The 17,657-nt window shown below is 42.1% G+C and overlaps 2 protein-coding genes across 2 annotated transcripts in view; one reads left to right on the top strand and one right to left on the bottom strand.

Annotated features, from left to right (window-relative positions):
* Positions 1–707, bottom strand: part of LOC112561385 (solute carrier organic anion transporter family member 5A1-like) — a 35,096-nt gene extending 34,389 nt beyond the window's left edge. The window contains exon 1 of the mRNA XM_025233861.1: positions 278–707. The gene's annotated coding sequence lies outside the window, so the exon portion shown is untranslated. The remainder of the gene's footprint in view (positions 1–277) is intronic.
* The window catches only part of LOC112561689 (solute carrier organic anion transporter family member 4A1-like), a 29,599-nt gene that overhangs the window by 3,340 nt on the left and 8,602 nt on the right, over positions 1–17,657 (top strand). The window contains 7 exon segments of the mRNA XM_025234304.1: positions 5,590–5,685; positions 10,036–10,628; positions 13,193–13,640; positions 15,135–15,237; positions 16,422–16,543; positions 16,902–17,069; positions 17,480–17,569. Coding sequence (XP_025090089.1) covers positions 10,389–10,628; positions 13,193–13,640; positions 15,135–15,237; positions 16,422–16,543; positions 16,902–17,069; positions 17,480–17,569 — 1,171 coding nt within the window. The 5' untranslated portion in view covers positions 5,590–5,685; positions 10,036–10,388.

Genomic DNA, 17,657 nt, shown 5'->3' with positions numbered 1-17,657 from the left:
GATGCAACTCTTTGAAATGCAGTGCAAAGAGGAGAGAAAACGGTTAAAAATTAATTTGATTTAAAGATGTCTTTTATCTTTCACGGAGTTAAAATGGCTCATTGCTGCATAATCACTTGTCTCCTTCGCTGTGTGCGTTTTGTGGGGGAGTAGGGAGTATAACTGCATCTTTTGCCTTATTAAAGTATGGCGTGCAAAGATAATGAAAATAAAGATAACTCGTGAATGTCGACATTGTGAATCCACTACCAAACTGTAATTTATTTCGAATACTTACATACAATAGACACTTGTGCAGAGATCAAGTGATCACTTCATCTTATATAGGGAAATCTGTGTTGTCAATTAAGTCGTTCTGTCGATCGCAGTGATAACCCTGTTTTGCATCGGGCAGATGGCGCTGTGGGACGCGTGCTGCATGATTTGGCAGGAATAGTGTTCAGCCTTCTCTTGGCACACCCCTTTATAAGCAGAGCATGCGGTTCTTCTGTCGCCAGGTTGCTGGCATTGTGCAGTCAGCTCTCCATCCCGTCTTTTGCTGCTCCAGATGTAGGTAAACGAATTATCTTTGCTCAGTAAGAACAATATGTGGAATATACTTTTCAGCACGTGACAGTATTAAACTACATCCAGCTTTCGTCACTTGCTTCTGTTGTCTAAAGAGACTATAGAGCAGCAGCCTGAACACAATTATGGGTACCAGGATCAAGTTTCGTTGGAAAGTAGTGATATGTGTGAGAAGAGGAACTGATGACATCTCAGTCGTTCCTATTTTCTTCCTCATTTTCGCGCAGTCCGGTGGCGCAAGTCCGGTGTTGTGCTGAGGAAGAGGGAAGAATTTAAAAAGATTGCTAATGGTGCTACCACACAGTGAACGAAAAACAGTTTTGCGAACCTGTTTGTCAAATCAGCAGTTTGCAGAACGCAAGGAAAACAGGTTCAGGATCTGTTTCTGAAACATTTTCCCCGCTTGCGATGCCACACAGGCAAACGTTTTCGAAAAAGTGCACGACAAAGCCAAAGACTCGTTTTTCAACTGTCTGTTATGATATTGTGTTCTCAGAGAGTCCCACAATAGCGTTTTCTCGGGTTACTAAAAATAGATTGTGACGTCACGCAGCAGAGCTTCATGGGTTTGCTTCCCGGACAAACGCTGCACGTTGTTCTGTTTATTCTACGCTACGGCGACTGACGAAAAGCGACATTTTTACTATTAATCTCTGAAACAATGCTGAAAACTGGAGGAACAAACACTGCTGTTGGGTTTATGTAAATCGGACTCCAGATATCCAGAGCGGTTACGGAGGACGTTTTTTATTTCAAGCCTGGTAAGACCAGTGACAAAATGACCCAGTGGGAAAGAGAACAGGCCAAGTTAAAGACTGAGAAAGCAAAGCGCTGGCAGTTTTTATGTGGGCGATCTGATTTCCAAATGTGGAGAAAATAACCAGGAACACATTATCTGCATTTTCTTGTGGAAAAGCCAACATCTGAGAACGACGAACCAAATATTAGCGACGTTAGACGAGGAAACACAAAGCGACAGAGAGGTAACCAGGAAGGCTCCAGCATGCACATTGTCAACGTGAACGTAGGAGAAAAAGCTTCGCAAAGAAAACTCGTCATTTCCAGAATCCACAGAACAAAGTGAGAAGACACAGGCGAAAGAGTGCATCTGCTGAATGTAAGTCGGCTAGCCAAACCACAAAGCTACACAAACATCTTATGATCAGTACATGCTTGGAGCTAAAATCGAAACTATGATCATGAGAAACGCTGCTGCAGTGAAAAATGATCGAAGTGAACCTGAAGTTACCAACAGGATGGACCAAGCTTTGTTTTGAAAGACAGGAAGAATACAAAGTTTTAGTTGGACTATTTCCAGAGCAGTTTGACGTTTTATACACATTTTTGACTCCAAGGGAAATACTGGGACAAATGAGAAGAAACTGGTCCATCTAGGCGTTTTAAAAAGAGGGCAGGATTCAGTTTATGTTCCTACATTTCAAGTCTATGAATGTCCTATGTTCAACAAAAGTAAAACATCTTTGCAAGAGTAGACAGTTTAAAAATGTCAGATGCTCTGTAGACTGCACAGAATTCTTTTGTCAAACACCCAGGGATTATGGCAGCAAGGCAATGTGTATCCTCTTACAAGCACCACACAAATGACTGATTGCAGTCGGTGCTGCATGTTTTGTCTCAGATCTGTATGAGGTGTTAGTGATGTGTATTCAGAGGGATGTTAAAACAAAAAAATTTTTACACGCTTAAACTGCACAGCAACGCACTCGCTGCATAGTGTAGTACATGCGGAATATAGTTGTCCGCTTTGCATTCCCAGAAGCCCTTGCGCGGCTAGATCGTGACGTCATCTGTGGAAAGCGCTATTCCATGGTGGCTTTGAAATAGTTCAGTTAAATAGCAGGTATTTTCCTTATTGAAATTTCCAAGCGGGCCTGTGGCTTTGGCGGCCATTTTGAAAAACCGCTGTCCAAATAGAGCAAGTTCTAAAACCCCAAACACGAGGAAGAACAGCTTCCCATATGGTGTGCGGAGTATGCCACACAGCAAACGGGGAAAACAATTAAAGCTGTTTCAGAAACTGTTTCAAGAAAACAGTGTTTGACAAACCCTGTGTGGCACCGCAAAATGTAAACTGAAGCCGCATTGTGTGTTCATTCGGCAGCTTAGCGTTCTGGCATTTAAAGCAAGTTTGTTTTTTTTTTAATTAGAAACGGGTAGTACAGGTGAGCTCATATGTACACATTGCTATTTTACAGCCAAAGCATGAGCAAGTATAAACATGAACTGCATACATCATAGGATCTTCATGCACACACTCATTGACTTGGTTTTGTGTGCGATATGTCAAACATGTTCATTGACCGCTGTGATGTGACAGAGGAAAACTAAGGACCCGTCAGCAGTGAACCACAGTCGATCTTTGGGGTTGGGTGCAATAATACAGTACTAATAATCCGTTAGACTTAATTCCGCAAAGAGGTGAAAAAAAGACATTTCACAGGGCGATCTTGCGGTTAATTTTTGTAAATAAAAACAGCCGTTATTTTATACCAATTTTGATACCGACAAGTGTCGTCCTTCTACTGGTGGAACTTATTTTGATAAAACTGTCCTCTTTAAAGATATAACCCACCGTTACGCCACCGGGCCGCGCGAAAATGTCTATAGCCTGGGGAAGAAAATAGGAACGGCTGAGTTGTCATCAGTTCCTCTTCTCACATACATCACGACTTTCCGAAAGCATTTTCCCCGTTGCATTTGGACATGGGCAGCCACTGATGCCAACAGAAAGCAAAATTGATAACAAAGATATGTGGGAAGGGACTAAGTGTAAGGGTGTTAGCTAGAGAAGTCGAGCCACCAAAAAAGAAAAAAAATTGTATTAATGGCGTGGCCTGTCGAGCATCACGCAGCTGATCATGGCCATCTTGATGTTAGCAATGGCCAGTTCACACAAAGACAGACTTGCCATGCTCTACAGTCTGGGGCTAGTGTAGTGTAACCGCTTTTTTTTTTTTTTATAACGAGGCTTATATACATATCTCTCTCTCACACACACACGCACGCACGCACCGAGTGTTGCTGGCAGACACGAAATGGGAGTGAGTGTTCTCATTTCGATGGGTGCAGAGTTTTCTCAGATTGTGAATTTAGATAAGTCAGTAAGACCGGGTGTTGAGAATAAAGAGCCGCCTGAAGGTAGGCGAGAGCTGGACCAGTTGTCTGCCTGTGCTTTTACTGTAAGACGAGACAGATGTTTGACCCACATGCTTGCCTTCACCTTCTTTGCTTTTCTCGTTGCTCGGGGAATCTTCCCATCTCCCCTTTTGCCTCCATTTGATTGACATTTACGGTACAGTGGTAAAACACGTATGGTCTCAAGCTATCCCGATCATTTGTTAATCACCTTCAATATCAACCCTTTATCTCTGAAAAAAAAAAAAAAATCCGACAAAGTTGACCACGTTTCCCTAGGGTTATCTGTGTCACGACTGTTCCAGATATATGCGGTATGAGACACGTACAAATGTTGCATCACTACAGTTACATTGACTATGTCCCATTTACATTAACACCAAACACACCATATATCTATATATGTTGTGCGTACATGAAAGACAGAGAGAAAAAAAATTAGACATGTGCATAAGCTCTCTCAGCCTCGTTTTTTTTTTTTGGTTTTGCCATTCTTCTTTGTGTTTGTCACCAATACAGTGAAGGTTGGCTGCCCTGAGTTCATTTCTCGTCTCGTGCTGTTCTTTCTCTGCACGTGGTGTGCTTAGTCTCATGTGTCTCTGAAGGAAAATATTTCTTTTGCGCTTTGACGCATCTTTTGGATTTTTTGGCAGCGAGAGGGGGTCATGCCTATGGGTGCATTTTGCGCCCCATTCTCCCACCAGGGAATCAATCAAGTGAACACTGCTTGAGGGGACCGGGGAGGGGTCCATTCCGGGGCTCGCACACCCCACCAGCTTCACACACTCATGATGCAGTGTCCAGTGTCCCCAGCACCCTTTATTAATCATAATTCATACCCATGTCGATGCCACAACGATCAGCTTGTGACGTCAACAGGGGGTTGGACATCCACACGTTTAGTATTACTACAAAGCCCCCGGCAGATCGTGCAGAAGCTAGTCGATGGTCATTAACCAAAACAAGCGCCAGTTAAAATAATGTATTCGTTGCACGGATGTAGATAGAGGGACGTAGGATACATTAGTTCGTGATTCGTTGTGAAGAGGGAAGGGGGAGGGTCGGCATCGTCAAGGTGTCACGTGACGGCTGTAACCTCCCACCCTTGGCGTACCCGCATCAGACGTTCAAATAAACGTGGCCACGTGCCTTATCGTGGCGTGGCGGCCTGGAGGAAAGAGAGGGCAGGAGACGCTGTTAGGAGAATGAGGCATAAACACCGCCCCAGCCCCTCCTGATTGCGTGAAGCGAGCAGCCATGTGAGCCCGACCGCTCTACACCGGAAACAAATAATGAGCTCCTTTTCGCTACAAACAAGCTTGCTGCCCCTCCTTTCTCCACCTCCACACGCGCACGACCGCGCATTCACCTGTCCGCGTGGACACGTGCACGGACACACGCATGCGAGCAAAATAGGAAAAGTAAAAGCGGACGGAGTGCACGGACTGTGGAGGAAATGCTGCAGGATGTCCTGGGTTCTAGTCTAAGCAAGCCATTCCGGCGACCATCAGCTAGCTGCTTGTGCAAAGGTCATGCAGACGAGCCAGGTGTGTGTTGCGATATACAAGGAGCTAGGCTGGCATTTTCACCTTGACAGGGGGAGGAGGTTAGGATGAAGAGGTAATCGAGTAATATTGCAGGACAGCCAACCCCGCCATGAAAAGCGTGTCTAGTGTAGCGTGAGACAGTGGAATAACAGATCGGTGTGATAATGTAGGAGATGAATAATTATTTAAGATAGAAATTGATGTGATAGTGCGAGAGTTGATGTTGTGTAAAGGTGCTGTCCTGTTTATTCTATTGTGTATTGATAGCATAGAACTTTTATTATGTGCCTATATTAAATTTTTTTTATGTCACATGTAGTGCTTTCTGTGGACTGCACTTTGATTTACCCATACGAAGGAAGGTGAACAGTTTCATCCGAGCATTGCACATCTCAAGAAGCCAGGCTGTCACTTGGTGAGTAAACAATGCTTGCACGTCGAGCACTCATGTTCATACATGCCTGAAATGCACTTTTAATGTTAGCTTTTGTTCCTGATTATTCTGGTGTTTATACAATGCACAGCGCTAGGGGCTAGAAGCTAACGGCGGAACATTTTTAGAGCAGCGTTAACGCACGTTTCCAAGCTGCTGGAAGAGGAACAACAGCCGATTTAGAGGCCAGAGGTACGAACACCATCCATCCTTTTGTAAACAGCCTGCAGACAGAAGCTCTCTGGCAGCAGCGTCTTGAGGAATGCCACTTCTTGTCTCTGTCTGTCCACGCTTGACCTCGTTCTGAAGATGGACGTCTTTAAGTGTGCCACGCCACCCAGCCCCTCCCGGTAGATCGGGCTAATGGAAAAACCACAAAACAGGGCATTCCTATGCCTGTCTAATCGCAGCTTCTTTCTAGAATGTCCTATATGTTATCCACGACTGTCAGGTCACATCGTGGCTTCTTTCTAGAGTGCATCTCACTGTAATCTCCGACTGCCAGCTTAAGAGTAGGTTCCGGTAGACTGGGAGAAGCGCTTTGATTTATAGCCCTAGGTGTGTAACTTCTTCATGTTATACAGAAATCATAAATTAAGGGATGGGGGAAATCACAGCATTTCTATTCACAGTGGTTGCCTGCATCAACTTTACAATGGTCGGTCCATGTTCTATGTCGTTCAATTATTGTCATTGTGCCCTAGAGTAGTGACTGAGTTTTTGTTTGGTTGTTTTTTGAGGAACATATTCATTTGGCCGCTGACCAACTTTCACTCGACAGTCTGTTGATTACATTTTACAATCTCGCCCTATGTTCTCATTTCCTTGTTCACTATTGTAATTCGTTAAAGTACGTTTGACCTGCAGATAAAACCGGGCGCAAAGCTTGTTCAGGAACTTGCACATACATTTAAATGTGGCAGTAGGTTAGTAGAAGGTAGGCACGATAATCCGACAAATAACTTCCATCTACTCTTGCCGTGTTCATCCACGCTCCATGTATGCTCGGTCGTCCGAACCATGGCATACAGCGTGTCCATGTCGTCCAAACGTTTTCTGCTTGCCATTCTTTGATTAGCATCTACGGTGTGTGTGTGTTTTATACTGATATCGCCTTGCTTTCAGTACATGATTATTAGTTTCCATATAAGAACTTCTTTCTTAAGCTGGCATCTTTGTGTCTCTGTAATGTCTCCATTTGCTGTGCACTATCACCAGGTCTTCCACATGAGATCCGATCGGACCTTTAGGGCGCTTGCCTCACGAAATGAGGCGTCTGTTATAAGGCCTGGTGCGAAGTTTCAGTTTCATCTCCTCCATCCCGCTCCACGCAAACTCAAAATAAATTTGTCGGCGAAAAGCTTACATTCGCGTCCTGCGCCGCCACCTCCGCCCTGGATATGACTTTTTTTTTTTGAGGGGTAGCGGGATGTTGTAATAGTCAAAACGCCACTGCCCTGGGGAGGTATGGTTTTCAACGGTAGCCATACACACATAATTGTAGTTAGTCCTCGCTTTCCTCGCAGCTGCCGTCATTAAAACGCTGGCACCGAGGTCAGAGAGAGCAAGGAAATGGAGTTTGTTTTGTTTTTTTTTTTTAAAAAAAGATCTTACTGCTTTGCCTACAGGAGAGCCGGATCCATTGCCACTAGGCTCGGGGGAGCGCCTTGTGCCCGACTATAGCGGCTAAGAAACTACAGCCTTCTGTGGGAACTTTGCATAGAGGAACCCATTCTACCCTTCTGTGTCTCCAGTAGTCTGCTCTTTCTCCCTCTCTCTTGAAGTAGTAACAGAGGAAGATACTGAAGTAGTAGTAAGAGAACAGGGAAGGTTGCGTGAGTAGGATGGCGTGGCAAATTCACATACTCAGATAAAAGGGGGGAAAAGAAAGAAGGCGGTTGTGTTGGAATAAGGAAATGTCGAGATTACCGTTAAACGAATTAGTTCCTGGGAACTCAGTTATAATCCCGTAGTAACTGTGCACATGCGCAAACTTTATAATGCAAGACAATTAAATCCACACCGTTTGTCCAATCCTCGCCAAATTTAGCATGGAATATTCCATCGCTCATTTTAAAGGGCAGGGATATGTAATGCGGAAATTGAATGTCGAAGAAGGCATTCAAGTCATCAAAGCACTGTAAAGACTCATTGAGCACAGTATTACTGGATAACCAAATGGGAGCTTTTTATCACACCGCAGTAGGTATCTGTCAATGGTGCCTAATACTGTACTCAACATTGTTTCGGAGAACATCGTGCGAGAGAACGCTCCACGACGACTATACCTCTCTGACCATATGGTGAGATCCATATGCAACCTGCACTTTGCAGGCGATAGTGGGCTGATGGCAGGCACTCATAGTTACCACCCAGCTTGGGAGTCACCCATTTCAAACGTGGCTGCTGCACGGCTAACATTCACATCAAGATTGCAACAGCGACAGCAGCGATGGCTACTGGACAGGATCTGGAGCATCAGCTGCTTGTAAAGTTCCTGATAGTTCCCGTCGTGCTGTACGGGAGACGTGGACTGCTTACCGATACGCAGAGGAGAATACAGGCATTCGAGAACTAATGCAAAAACAAAAATGCTCGAATTTTCGTGCATGGAATGCAAAACAACGACTTTGTACTGTGGCCATGCCTGTGGGCCACAATGAGCCACTTCTGATAGCAATGAAGCGGTGCGAGCTGCATGGTCTGGTACGGACACGTCCTCTGGAACAACACCGTGTACGACTGTCCTTCATGGCCAGCTAGAAGTTGGTCGAAGCAGAGCAGGACAGAGAGAGTCTGTTGAAGTCTGTTCGATGTTCACATGTAATAAGATCAAAGCTCTATCGATGGAATTCTCTTCTAACTTTCCTGTTTGGCTGTCGCGTTGGAAATGTCCGTGCGGCTTTGGTCTCTAGCCGTCATACCTCCATTTATCTCATCTGCCTTTTGATGGATTACAGGATGGAATTTTTTTCTTGTTTTCATGTGATTTTGAGATCCGGTAGACCACACTTTTGGTGTTCTAGTATTTACCCTCGACCTGTCCGATTTAGGTGATCCGGACAGGAGCTGATGTTCCAGTTTGCATAGTTCTAAGGATCATCGTAGTAATAAGAATAATCATAATAATAAGTGTAACTGTATGTGTACTATCTGCGCTGACCGTTAATGATAAACGAACATTAGGTAGCAGACAATAAACAAGGCACACTGAACAACATAAAGATGAAGCACACGAGTAGAACGTAATGCAGTGAATAAAGGTATGAAAGGATATAGGTATTATAAACAGTGTAGAGATGGAATAGTTACATAGTGGTTCACATGACATAGCAAAAGGAGTTCAGGATAGTAATTCAGGGTTAGTACTTTGTGAACAGATATGTTTTCAGAGAACCTTTGAATGTACCCTCCTAGTCAGAGTGGTGAGTGTGATGTGGAAAGAGTTCCACTGCTTATAGCACAGAGGAGAATGTCCATTGTCGGTATATGTGAGAGGGATGGATAGAATGCTCGAATCTGATGAAGAACGAAGGTTTCGAGCAGTAGTGCAGACAGACAAGATTTCAAGTAAAGTAGAGAGTGGAGGAGTCGTCAAAGAATCTATAGCATAGCGTTGAGAGCTCTAGTATCATGTCTAAGGCAAGATGGTGGTCCTTCTGGGGGCCAGGTCAGTTTAGTTTATTAGTTAATTGGAACTTTCTGGTGTCTGTTTACAGGGCATCGCACTCGAGCACACGCAGAAAAGGTTTCCCAAGCAGTCCACTTTCAGGGGAAAGGGTTGGTGGTAATCTGTAAAGTAACACGCGAATTTCGGGATTTACGAGCAAATTGTAAACTGTGCTTAGGTATCTGTGGTCAGTCTGTTCACGCGTAGTGTGTGTTTCGAATGGTTATGTCCGCGGTTCTCAAACGGTGGGCCCCCCCCCCCTGGGGGCGCGCGGACGTACCTTTGTTCGTCAGGGGGGCGTCACTAGTAAAAGGTTGAGAACCGCTGGGTTATGTGAACATAAAGCTGAGGTCGTGATATCGGTAGGCCAGCACAACCGTTTGTCAGCCGGTACCCGTGCTGAGGTTTTATTGCATCACAGACCCCTAGACGTGGCATGCGTGTGACCGTCATTCTCAGTATTCTGGTTGTGACACGGGTCACTCAGAGGACGTTCAACACGCCCATTTAGCCTACCTCACATAGAATTTGTGTGTGTGTGCATTAAAGTACCACATTTATTTTCAAAGTTGTCAAAGAATGCGTACGTTGATAGTAGAAGCCCCATTTACAGCAACACCAAGACACATCCTTTATCTTGTTATTGTTTGTGTGTGTTGCAGGGCCAGAGAACGGCACAACGGGAGGTAAGGCCGCAGTCGCCGGGGCTCGTGCTATGAGGCTAGCCTGTGTGCGCAAGAGTTGAAGCGGAGGCGAGAGCGAGTAGGGGGTCGCAGAAAGCCCACATCCATCAGGCGGTGGCGGCAGGAAGCAAGCGGGTAGTTCGGCAGTCGGCGAGTGTGGGAAACACATCGCACAGCTGGCATGCTCATGGGGCTCTACGTCGTGCAGTCCGGGTGCAGTGCACGTGCACCTGTCGTTGCCTGTGGTCGCTGATCCTGCTAGCACCTCACGGCCTCTCCCTTACCTGGGGGAGGGGGCGTGGTAAAGGGACAGTTACCTGAGGGGTCTTGTCATGACGGGGCTGAGGACGCGGTCGGCGGAGTACGAGGCCGTACGTCAGACATCCGTGACGGAGGTGATGCACAACACTGCCGCGATGATCAGCCACCAGTCGGACGCAGCTGTGGCCGACCCGTCGCATTCCAAACGCCAGTTACGATGTGGCTGGGGGACTTTTGCCCCCTCTGGCTGTCAACGATTCCGAAATGCCAAGTGTTTCTTGTTTTGGCTGTGTTGGGCCGGGGCCTTACAGGTGAGTGACATTTGCTTTTTATGTTGTACCACGTTCGCTCCAAGTTCTTTTGGGATGCAGAGGGACACTCCTTTAAATCCAGGTGGTGTGTTGACATCCTGTCACGCCATGTAAGATGACAATACGAACAGCAGGGCTGAGAGTGTAGTAGCTACAGAGTTTGAAGCCTTGAAACGTAAGCAGGTGCTGGTGTGCTGTCCCATAGTATATACAGTGTACCCACGTTTAGCATGTCCGGGATCAGAGAATGAAGTGGATGAAATTCTTGGCCGCCTACTTAATTATCTTCGGGAGCAGAAGGGCAGAGAAACGAGGCTTAGCACTTTATTTAAATCTTGAACATGAACGTGCGTAGTGTGCTGTCAGAACTACAACTAAAGAACGAAGCACGTTTACTTCAGCAGTAAAGTTGTGTGTAGATAATAAGAGACTGTGTTAGTCTTTCTTTTGTTTCCATTACTATATGTCACATTTACAAAACTGTAGACTTTTATGTAAGAAATGACAAATCATGAAATTGTGCATACATTACTATAGAAAAACAAGACTAACAATAATTTTTTATTTATTGGAAGAGTTATGATAGAATAAATTATTAGGAGTCAGCCTTTCTGCTGTGATGATACAGCTGTTTCACTGAACATGGCTATGCAAACTATACACAAATCCTGGTGGAGGAAGTCTTGAGTGCTGTTTGCCTTTCATCATGGACATCACTGTGTTATTACAGCCGCAGTTTAGGAGAATAGAGACCTTGCTAAGAAAGCACTTTCTTGTACTTGATGTAATCCTATATTAGTGAAGGCATCTAGAACTGCTTGCATAATGTGACCTGATGTCTATTCCCACATTCTTGTAGACCTGCTGGCATGCAAATAACATCCAGTATTTTTCTTATCTCTTATCTGCCAAGACAGTTTTATATTTTATCATCTGAGTGGTTTGTCTTTATATGGCTGGAACATGTGAAATATTTTTGGAGCTGCCAAAGAGCTAAACTACAAAGAATATTTTTATGAGATCAACTTTTCATAGTCAACACTACATAACATTGTTATTAGAGCTAAACCACTAACAAATATTAAGCTGTTAAATTATATTAACTTATAACAAACTTTATGCACATATAATTCAGACATTATTAACTTATTCAAAAGTATAAACACATATCCGCTAAAGAGAGATTACAAATGTCCAGTTGCTTTTAGACAGCAAGACACTCTCCCTTTCTCTCTCTCTATATATATGTGTGTGTGAGCTAGTCAAAGCCTATAGCCAGCTATGGAAACAGTGTACAACTGGTTGCCTTTAGATACCAAGACATTTAAAGAAATTTATCATTTAGAAGTTGAGTTTTAATATGCAGAAAATGAATGTGGTATGTTGGCATTTTAAATGGCAGGAATTAATCAGGATTGAAAGAGATTGTCACTGATGCAGGAAGAGAAATAGCGTGATGGCAGTCGAACAGGGAATAGTATAGCAGGCACTGGACTTGCCTGTTGATCTAGACAAACTATTGCCTTTTAAAAGGGGCAAAGATGTACAAGTATTGAATTTTTTTAAACTTCTTTTTCATTAGTTTGAACATGCAGCCCTCAAAGCCATTTCCCTTGGAAATCAGTGGGAATAGATGTGTATGAAGAAAACTATATTTCTTTGCAGGAAGATTATTTCCCCTTTCACAGCCAGCTATGTGGTGTTTCATATTTTTGCAGCTGTTCTGCAACACCTGTCTTCTGTTTTTTCTTGTTTTTAAAAAAATTCATTGCATGATTTATTTTTGTTTTTTCTCCCCCACTCCCCACTTTTTTTTGGTTTTGGGGCAATGTGAATTGTCTTGCAGAAGTAGGTATAGTTCCTCCGCTTTCTCCATTTTTTAAAACCTTTTATGTCTTCTTGGCCTTTTTATTAAAGATAAAAACCTTTAATATTCTCTATAAAATAAGAGCAACCAGACACCACGGGTTCAACAGTGTCACTCGTTTTCACTGCTGTGAAGTGCTAGTTTAAGATTGTTCTTCTTATGGTATTTTGCCTGTATAAAGGAATTCAGCTGTAAATGCAGCAAAGATAATTTGTAAACTGAAATAAGAAGTGGCTAAAAATAAGAAGCAGTGCAGATTCCACTCAGACAGTGGTGAGATATTTATCAATGTAAACAGTTCTTGAAAAGTGATTTGCTGGGTTTATCTGGTAGCTAAAATAAGGGAGAAGTTTGGAATTTTCTATTTTTTGACAAAAAAGTGCCTTTGCAAAACATGGGCAGAGTATCTTATTTCATGGACAGAACATCTAATAGTAATGATGTCCACTTACCTTGGGCAGGAGTAGATCTTTGGTTTTAAACTATCAACTCTAGAATTAAAAAGAACTAAAAAAAAAAAAATTCTATTTAATGTTGCATGGCAGAAGGATTTAGGATCTAAGAATAATACCAGAGGAGCATCCCATATACCTGTTTGTAGAGCATAAACACAGCACCCAGAGGGTGAATCTTATCACAAGGTGCAAACAGCAAAGGGTACTTCTATTACTTTATCTTTGTTTTCTTTATATTGCAGGGTATGGTTGTAAATGGTTTTGTGAATGTGGTCATCTCAACAATAGAGCGTCGATTTGAGATTACAAGTACTGAGTCTGGTACCATTGCCAGTTGTTATGACATTGCTTCTGTCATCTGCTTGATTCCTATCTCATACTTTGGAGGGCGTGGTTTGAAACCACTGTATGTAGGAGTTGGCATCTTCGTCCTAGCTTTGGGTTCCTTCACCTTTTCGTTGCCACATTTTACTACCTCGGTGTACAAGGTTTCTAATTCAGAGGAAGTCTTGTGCAACCATGGCTCAAATGCTACAACATGCATGGCAGATGAAGCAACTCTCTCCAACTACAAATATGTCTTCTTCTTGGGCCAGCTGCTTCATGGTGCAGGGGCTTCCCCCCTCTACACACTGGGCACAACATACCTGGATGAAAACCTGCCAGTTCCGTCAGCTGCTCTTTATCAAGGTAGGTGTGTGTGTGTAAAGGAGAATGAGGAAAGAGAACGTTTGCATTTTACTTTAATTGGCTACTGATTCTTTCCTCTTCCATCAACTTCAAGAGGGTTGAATTTTGTAGATCCTTTTTCAAAGCTAATAACTGCATGATTACCTAACTGTGACACGCATGACATGCTAACCTAGTTGCGCCCTATATTTTATCTCTTTCTCGAAGAAACGTAATAGACTGTTCTATCAAGATATGTTCTGCACTGTTTTCTTTACAAGATGTTATTCACCATAACATGCTTTTTGTAAGCATGTTTTTCTTCCAAAATGTTTCTCTCTCCCCTTAGGATAAGTTTTTGCACAATGTTTTGTTCTTCTATCAGCTGATCAGCACACATGTCTGTAAAGCAGCTTTGCTTCTCTAACCCTGACACATGGTCCTTTCACATGCATTTTTGCCTCCATCTGCACAGTCTGTGCTGCCAGTGCCTGAAATTATTAGAAAACTTTCTGCACAGGCTGCACATATTTTCTTACTCTTTGTTATATAGTGCAGGGCAAAACTTTCTTTCTCAAGTATAAGCTCGACATGTCAGGATTAGTACCAAATTCAATGCAGAGCCTATCTGCTTGCAAACATTTATTTTAATAGTTTTGCATACATTACAGTATAATAATGTATAACATACACTTATATACTTTAGAAAAACAGATGTCAAGAACTCTGACATCAGGCTATAGATATGTTTGTGCTATGTGAAGGCCTCAGCAAATGGGAAAGCTAGGATAATTTTTTAACGTGATGTGTCTGTGTACAAACTTGACCTCACAATTTTAATGCATAGTGATGTATGTAGGTGTGTATCTCAAGAACAATTAAAAGAGGGTATTTAGATTTTAGATTTGGGGAATAGTATTTTACACTTGGCTTTACCTAATCACTTGGGAAAAAAAATGTGCACCCTACTAGCAGTTTGAGTACATGTCTTTATTGTTAAATTACAAGGCAAACTTTTATTTGAAATACTGAAACAAAAGTGTGTGAATTGGCAGTTTAAAAACTATTACATTTTCTCAAATAGCCAATATCACATTGATTTTAACTATCACCTGTCAGTCTATCCACATCATCGGACTTGAGCTTATCATGAGCGCATCAGTGTAACAAAACAAACACTTGTACTCTTTATGCTTTTAATCTATCAAATTAAGCTTGTTGTAATTTGCTTTGCACTGCAAAATAGATCCATTTTAAAATTTCTTCTGTGTGTCATTTGGAACCACTGGTAACAAAATGGCTAGAATAAACATGAAAAAAAATATCGGAGACTATGATGGATCCATAGGAAAAAAAATGTTGCTGCCAAATTTAATGAGGACTGGACAAATTGTGTAGATTTAACTAGGCTTCAACTGCTGCTCATTACACACACACACCATCCACACACAAAATATAACCACTTCTATTTACGAGATAAAGATTTTTAAAACGTTTTCATATCTTTAACTGCAGGTATCTACTATGCTTCAGCCATCATTGGTCCTGCAATAGGTTATTTAGCAGGTGGGGCATTCCTGAGCTTATACACAGACTTCATGAAACTGGACAGAACTGAGTGAGTGACTTAGGCATAAAAGTGTTTTTTTTTTTTGTTTTTTTAAATATCTAGTTTCCTCATCTTCTGACAGTATTTATTTTCTCTTATGATTATATACCTAAAGTTTTATTTACTTTATGGGCCACAGGGAAAGATGCGGTTCTCTTCCCTCGATCAGTCTTTCCACAACAACAACTAAGCATAACACTTTCGTGAGTTCTGGATCGTTTTACTCCAACGCCAGTTGATGGTGCTGGCTATGGCGAAACTCTACACAACACACTCTAGATCTGGGTGGAATGTGCGATGCTATAGTTTATGTTTAATGGCCCAATATAATCTTGGAATATATGTATGACCCCTTGATTTGAGCCCAATGGCTGAGGTCAATAAAGAGTCAAAGTGTCGAAGTGTCAAAGTGGGTGGAATGTGCTCCCACCTCTGTGCTGTCTCCTGACCATTGGCCTCTTCACCCGACCTTCACGCTCCACTTCCCCCAAACACACCCGCGCAACTTCATCCTGTCGCTAGTCGACCCGCCCCTCTCTCCTTCGGTCACGGGGTTGTCACCCGGCCAGTGATTACCCCCACCCCCATTGCTAGCCTGTGCCTTTCCTGTGTGCGTGTATGTGCGTGCCATCTTCCATCCTACTTATATGCGATGTCCCATGCTACCATAATATTAGTGATATTCTGCACGTATTTCCCTGTTTCATTGTGGCTGCATTAAAATACACTAAGTACATGATTTGTCCCATAGTGGTGATAACAAAAGCTAACTAATGGGAGAGTTATGAGTGAGCATTGCACCACCATATAGTTCTGCATCTGCACCTCCTACACTGGTACCATCTAAGTCAAATGATGTCACACATATCAACAGTCCAGACTGATTTAAATACTGAGAATATCAAAACACTGTAAAAGTGAAGAGGAAATACAATAAAAGGAGCATGACATTAAAGCTTCACACTGTGAGGATATGGGCTACACTGTAAGTGTGCCATGTGCCTGGCATTGAAGGATGCCTGTTGGACTGTATACATTATATTATTTACATTTTTTATAACTATTTTGGCACACTTGAGGACAAATAACTCAAGTATGATGTGGTGATTGAATGAAGTTGTTTAGATACAGTGTCTTTCTTTTTTCTTAATCTGGAAATTTAAACTTTTGTCATCTTTTTTGGCATTTTACAGATTAGATATCGACAAGGAGAATCCTAAATGGGTGGGTGCATGGTGGATTGGTTTCTTGGTCAGTGGTCTTATTGGGGTTCTTATTTCCTTGCCAATCTGTGGATTCCCTATACATCTGCCAGGTACTTATATCATATAATGTTTAAGTAGTAGTATGTGGATGGAAATAGGTAGGGCATTTAACACCTTTTCATGATTTATGTCTTCATAAAATAGTTTACAGCAAAATGTTAATAACAAATTTTATAATATGTAATCTTTATAAAGCTAGTGATATGATTGGTCTGATAATTTAAATGTAAAATTTTAAATATAGAAAACTACATATATTTTTTTCCATTTTTTGGTAATGTTTTTTATGCTTCAAAATCGAAAATGATGCATCTGATAAAGGAATCCATTTGTAGCAGTTGCTTTGATAAGTTTATTTATTTGATGAAAATTCCAGCATGTCTGTTGAAGTGCATTGTGATTTTGCAGGTTCAGAGAAGTACAAAGTGGAGAGAGAGAAGGAGGTGTATCAAGGCAAGAACAAAGAAGAAGGGGTGGAAAGAGAAGTCTCAGGCATGCATGACATCATGGTATCACTTAAAGTCATGCTTACCAACCCCACTTTCATGTTCCTAAATTTAGCTGCAGCATGTGAAGGTCAGTAATAAGGACTTGATGTAAAGGTGTGAGACATGGCCAGAAAAAGGTTAAAATAACAGAGTATGATTAAAGGTAGCTGGCCACTTAACCTCCATTAATCAAAAACATTTTTCATGTTTTTTTATTATTTTATTTAAAAACATTAAAAGAAAAGAAATTATGTAATATTGTAAAAAATCTTATCCCTTGCCCCTACTCTTATGCAAGCACAATCCAAATACTGAGCACAACACAAAGACACAATTCTTGTGGCTCATTCTACAAAGAGAAAAGTATAAAAAATGTATAAGTTATTTATGTGTATAAATGAAAGAGAGAATATAAATAGTTTAAATGTTTGAATAATAATGGATTACTAGAAATTATATAGACATTGCTTCATTGTCAGTATTATGATCTACATGCAGGTATTCTTGTAAGTGGGTTTTCTACTTTTGCACCTAAGTTCATTGAGTTCCAGTTCAGCATGTCTTCAGGAACTGCAGCACAATATGTTGGTAAGTGTGTCAGTTTCTTTTGTAAGCAGAGACATTTTTTGTACATATTTTTTTTTCAGATAATGCAGAGCGTGCTGTTGAGGAAAGC

The sequence above is a fragment of the Pomacea canaliculata genome, linkage group LG4 (genome assembly GCF_003073045.1).
Source record: "Pomacea canaliculata isolate SZHN2017 linkage group LG4, ASM307304v1, whole genome shotgun sequence".
Classification (NCBI taxonomy): Eukaryota; Metazoa; Mollusca; class Gastropoda; order Architaenioglossa; family Ampullariidae; genus Pomacea; species Pomacea canaliculata.
The sequence above is the reverse complement of the archived record's forward strand: the minus strand, read 5'-3'. Positions and strand labels throughout refer to the sequence as shown.